At 51.8% G+C, this 5,077-nt stretch overlaps 1 protein-coding gene across 1 annotated transcript; it reads left to right on the forward strand.

Moving 5' to 3' along the window:
- Positions 1-3,540: 3,540 nt before the first annotated feature.
- On the forward strand, positions 3,541-4,242 carry J4E79_005396 (uncharacterized protein; the record flags this gene model as incomplete). The annotated part of the gene is made up of 2 exons (XM_049354274.1): positions 3,541-3,709; positions 3,755-4,242. 2 exons carry the CDS (start codon positions 3,541-3,543, stop codon positions 4,240-4,242), a joined length of 657 nt encoding a protein of 218 aa, XP_049211139.1.
- Positions 4,243-5,077: the final 835 nt, after the last annotated feature.

The raw sequence follows: 5,077 nt of genomic DNA on the forward strand, positions 1-5,077 counted from the left end.
GTTGAGAACTTTTGATGTAGCTGGGTGAGTCGTGGTCTCTTTACTTCTTATGCGTCTCAGCCGTTGGTGCACCGCTTTCCAAGGTACCCCGCATGCGCGCATCGCTCCACAGGCGGGCGTGGTCGGTTGTACATCCTGATTGAGCTCTAGGGTTATATCGTCAATGAATCCTTCGTAGATAGAGAGCAGTTGCAGTGGGTTATGACGTCGCCTCTCGGGTCCCTCTTCCCTGCCAAGATGCGGAGAGCATCACGTGGTCGGGCACGTGCGCATCTTCGGAATCATCTTCCGAGGGAAAGGACGCGTCTCTTATCGCTTCTGGCAAACTCCAAACTTCGCGCCCGGCGCTCGAAAAACGCGCATTCTCTTCTTCGACGAGACGCATACATTCAGCAATGCACCCCGACAGCACTTGCTTGTCCCAGCCCCCTCTCCAGCCGGACAATGATCACTTATTGGCCACGCCTTCAGCACCAATCCCGACTGATCGAGCCGACACCCTCCAAACCTCAACGTTTGTACATGACAACACTACATCAACACCAATGGTCAAGACACGTCGCTTGTCTTCGTGCTGAATCCTGAAGCCTATCTTGTTAGGCCCATCAGGCATGCGCGTCACTCAGTGTGAGCATCGGAGCTCCTCACATGTCTTCCTCTTTCGAGTTCGATCTACGAGATAAGATGTCGAACCTTATGCATACGTGTAGGTCATCACTGCGAAGGCCAAAACTCCGAGGCAAATGCCTCGAAGTCGTCTCTAAGTACCGGCTTCCTGGTATCCTGGATGGTGGGCTCCAACGCATAAGTTTGGGCCCTAGCGCAGATGCCCTACACTACGAAAGATATGAAGTTGACGTAGAGAGAATCTAGGAGGGGAGATGGTGTTGATTTAGTTCATGTCCAGTGCGAACCCGAACGAGCTAGGCTGGCCGATCTGCTCCGCAAACTTTGTCTCCGATCCCAGCTGCCTAGTTGCTGGTTGGCCCACGAAGAAGAGTTTAGATCCCGAAACTTAGACATGGAGAAATACGCCGCCCTCTATGAGAAACTCGCGAACGCGGTCAGCGCAAGGTGCGCATGCAAGCATCCTGAACCCTCATGCCTACGCTCCGCGGGTAATTCAAGCGCGCCACTCCGCTTCGCAGCCGCCGTGCCGTAACGACTTGGTCACGAACAGCTGTTTCTCAGCACAAGGGTGACTCGTGCGAATGTTCGATCAGATTGACTGCGGCTGTGCTGACCGAAAACACATCGCTGATAACAGAGTTTACGAAGGCTGCAAAGCGCTGCTGATGCATTACAGGTCACCATTAGTGTGTGGTCACATCTTGCATCGCGAAAATGAACCATTACATATCAACTTGTGGTGTAAGCTATCCGAAACTCGTACATCCGCTTCAGAGCGATATCTCATTCGTCAGCAGTGTTCGTAACGACTAGGAGCGACGAACCAGAGGTGCTCGGTCGACATGTCCAGTAGTAAATCCACTTGCGGTAAGGCAAGCGACAGTTGGCTGTGCAGGGCTGTTCGCCTCGTCTTCGAACCTACACCAAAACCAACACCACCAGTCCAGATCACAATGCATCACACTCTTGTATCGATTGGCTCACTGCTAACGATGAATGCGGGGCTTTGGGCAGCACCCATCGTGAGGACACGCACATTGCTGTCATCTGTGAAAGAGTGCAGACACACGCGCAGGCCACTAGGTACGTTGAAGTGGCTGATCTGCCGTTAGCACCTCACTCACCAAAACACAGACACCATCTCGTGTGGGTGGAAACAGACACCCTAAGAATGTACATCTTTATGAACAGTTTGCCAACAGCTTCATCGCGCAATATTGCCACAACATGTTGCTGCCATGCGACTACGTCGCGATACCTGCGATATCCCAACGTCGCTGCATTGGAAGGTGTTTGACCTAACTACCGCATCTCCTGCCAACGTTTGCCCAGCGCATACTCATCAAATTAAGGTGCGATGTTGCTGGGTCCAACCTCCTCCCGTTGCCTTCATGGTCACAGGTTTACAAGCATCCCCAAGATAAGTCCGAGCGCGGCATGTTCCAGATCGCCGAAAGTTGCGGCTGTCGATTGCGCACTCGGCATTCATTGAACTCTATCAGGATAAAGGGTGATGACCGAGCATCAGTCTATCCGCGCGCTGGCCCTAGTACGACAATGGAAGCCGACCCACTCTTGCTAAAGAACAAGATTTGCGACTACAATCAAATGTACCTTGGCATCAATCTGTACAAGTCCCGCTCATGACCTGAAAATCGCGATGGCATGACTGCCGGGACAGACGGGCGCGTTGTTAGCGCGTGCACCAAGCGGCGAAGCGGAGATCCCCTCCACTCGGGCCGTCGTTCACTCCCCAAGTGCGAAGTGCAAAAACCGCGATTGGTCAAATATCTGGAACATGACGAGGATGCACGCCGACCTGATGCTTACCAGCTCTTGCTTCAGGCCCGAGTCAGACAAGCGCAAAGCACGCACCAGAAACGTTCACACCGAGACGAGGTTTGGCCAGCGAATACCCACATCTTTGAGATGGTCTTGGGCACAAAGGCATAAAACTTCCAGTGAATTGCATACCTGACAAACTCCATATCGCGATAGCTTCTGCGATCGAGCTCGGCGAGATCTTCGCCGGACCCTGGCATGCGGAAGAGTCTCAGGCACTAGCCTATTGTATAGTTTGTGCCTTACATCTCGACATCCGCGGAGCATCCTTACCTATAGATTGTACCCTCATCCCGGAGGAACACAGCCCTTTTTGGATGGAACTCCGTTGGACATTAATACATCTATACCGACTGGACGTTCCCGTCGTATCCGACGCCTTGGACCCCCGCGACCGCGATCAAGATGTCTTCCCAATTCGATAACTGGCGCAGCGACCCGAGTGAGTCGCACTCGATGTTGATGGCCGTATCGACATGGTCAATGGGTGGAATCTCTTTCGTCTTCCTGGTTGTTCGCTGTTGGATCCGTCGTTCCCAAAAGAAGTTCTGGTTTGACGACATTGTACTCATTATCAGCTGGGTAAGTGAGGCCAAAGGTCGAACTGAGATAATGGATCGCTGATGCACCACAGTTTATGCTCCTTGGCCAACTAATCTTGAACCAACTCAGCATCAACCTCGGTTTTGGAAAGCATGCACTCGACAGTAAGAATTCGCAAAGAAGACCTCAATCAACCTATCTCTAATTTTCTGGCTAGTTGACTTCAGCCACTTCGAACGTATCACGTATTATGGTGCATCTGCGCTCACCTTTTCCATCACGGGCATCATTCTCAGCAAAATCTCGTTCGGGCTCACTTTGCTTCGGTTGACCGACGGATGGCTCAAGGCCTACGTTTGGTTTGCTATCGCCACCCTTGGCTTATTCGCGATACCAGTTGCTGTCCTTCCCTGGGTCCTATGCAAGCCAATAACGAAGACCTTCGTTGATATCCTCCCGGGCACATGTATCGACAAGGAGCCTTCGGTTATATACGGAAGATTTCAGGCTATATGGGCCGCAATCATGGACATTTCTCTAGCATTATTGCCATGGAAGGTCCTCTGGAATCTACAGATGCGTACCGCGGAGAAGATCGGAGTTGGTCTTGCCATGAGTCTGGGTATCTTGGCAGGAGTCACCTCTATTCTCCGAGCCAGATATGTCGAGCAGCTCCAAACCCAGGATCTATCTTGTAAGTCATTGAAGCGTTCTATCTGAAACGAGCTAACCAAAGCAGACCAAGCGTATAAATCCGTCATTTGGTCAACAGCAGACACTGCCATGACTGTTGTTGCCACGTCCATCCCGGTACTCCGTGTCTTCTTCAAGCAAGCAGTCAACACGGCCATCTCAAATTACCACAACTCAACAAACCGAAGCGGCAAATCGAAATCTACTGGGACTGGAAGCACTCCTTCCAACCCTTCCAACAACGCAAGCACCCTTGCGAATCACAGTGCACGACGATTGAACAAGAACACATCACGTACATTGGGGAACACGAGCACAGATTCATTATTCAAAGACGACGACGACCTGGAGCGTGGCCCCAAGGAGGGTTACATTGAGTTGGACGATCTCATTGTTGACGAGAAGACTGGAAGGGTTTCGGCTGCAACACCCGAGTCATTGCCAGAGTCCATGTCACGGGCACACCTACACGGTGACAATTGGCCCTTGGCAGACCACATTCAGACGCACATAGAAGACATACGGAGGCTGTAATGGAGCTTACGAGTAATAGATAATCACGAATAATGCCATAACGAAGATGTTTGCTCACCTATTCTCGGCCGCAAATCGGCGTCGCCCCCAGTCCTTTTTCCATGACTACTATTGAGTCTTGTTGATTATCCTAGCCATCGCATTACTTTCTTCGAGCATTTAGAACATGAGTAATGAGAGGCGAGAGGACCCTGAAGACCGAATCTCGTCGCGGTCTTCTCATTCGCCTCTGCCCGGTTCCTGGCTCCGCTCCCTTCCGGCTAGCGGCATCCGATCTACAGGCCCGCCTCCACGCTGCGGCAGGTTCCCAGGTAGCGCCACTGCACGCCCACCACCATGACAACGCCTAGCGTCCCCGGATCCCAAATCGCACTATGCGCGCATCAGGGGCCTTGTCGCCCTTGCGACCGATGGCATCGGAATCATCTACCGACCAATCGAAGATGACGTGATGAGCCGACCGACATTAGTCGATATCTTAGTCGATGTCTCTAGCATGTCAGGCGCATATCCAAGGCTGCACCACCACACTCTTTTCCTAACTTCGGCCCTTCTGTCGGTCGTTCATTTGTAGAACAGAGTCATTGTTCTACGCTCGCGCAGAAGGTTTGCCATCTCATCAGCGACGTACATGATCTCAGCGCGATGATCAGGCACACCACTCCTGAATTAAACTTCCGCTACGAAATTCGCCATGATTGATTGGTTGCGTTCATGCCATTCGCCGTGAACACCTCAGACTGTTCGCATATAATAGATCTTCAACTGCCAAATTGCTTTTCACCCATCACCGATACATACGCTCCTTAGTCTTTGTATAGCTTCAGTCGCAAGC

The sequence above is a fragment of the Alternaria viburni genome (genome assembly GCF_023758015.1).
Source record: "Alternaria viburni strain BMP 2772 chromosome Unknown scaffold_10, whole genome shotgun sequence".
NCBI classification, from domain to species: domain Eukaryota; kingdom Fungi; phylum Ascomycota; class Dothideomycetes; order Pleosporales; family Pleosporaceae; genus Alternaria; species Alternaria viburni.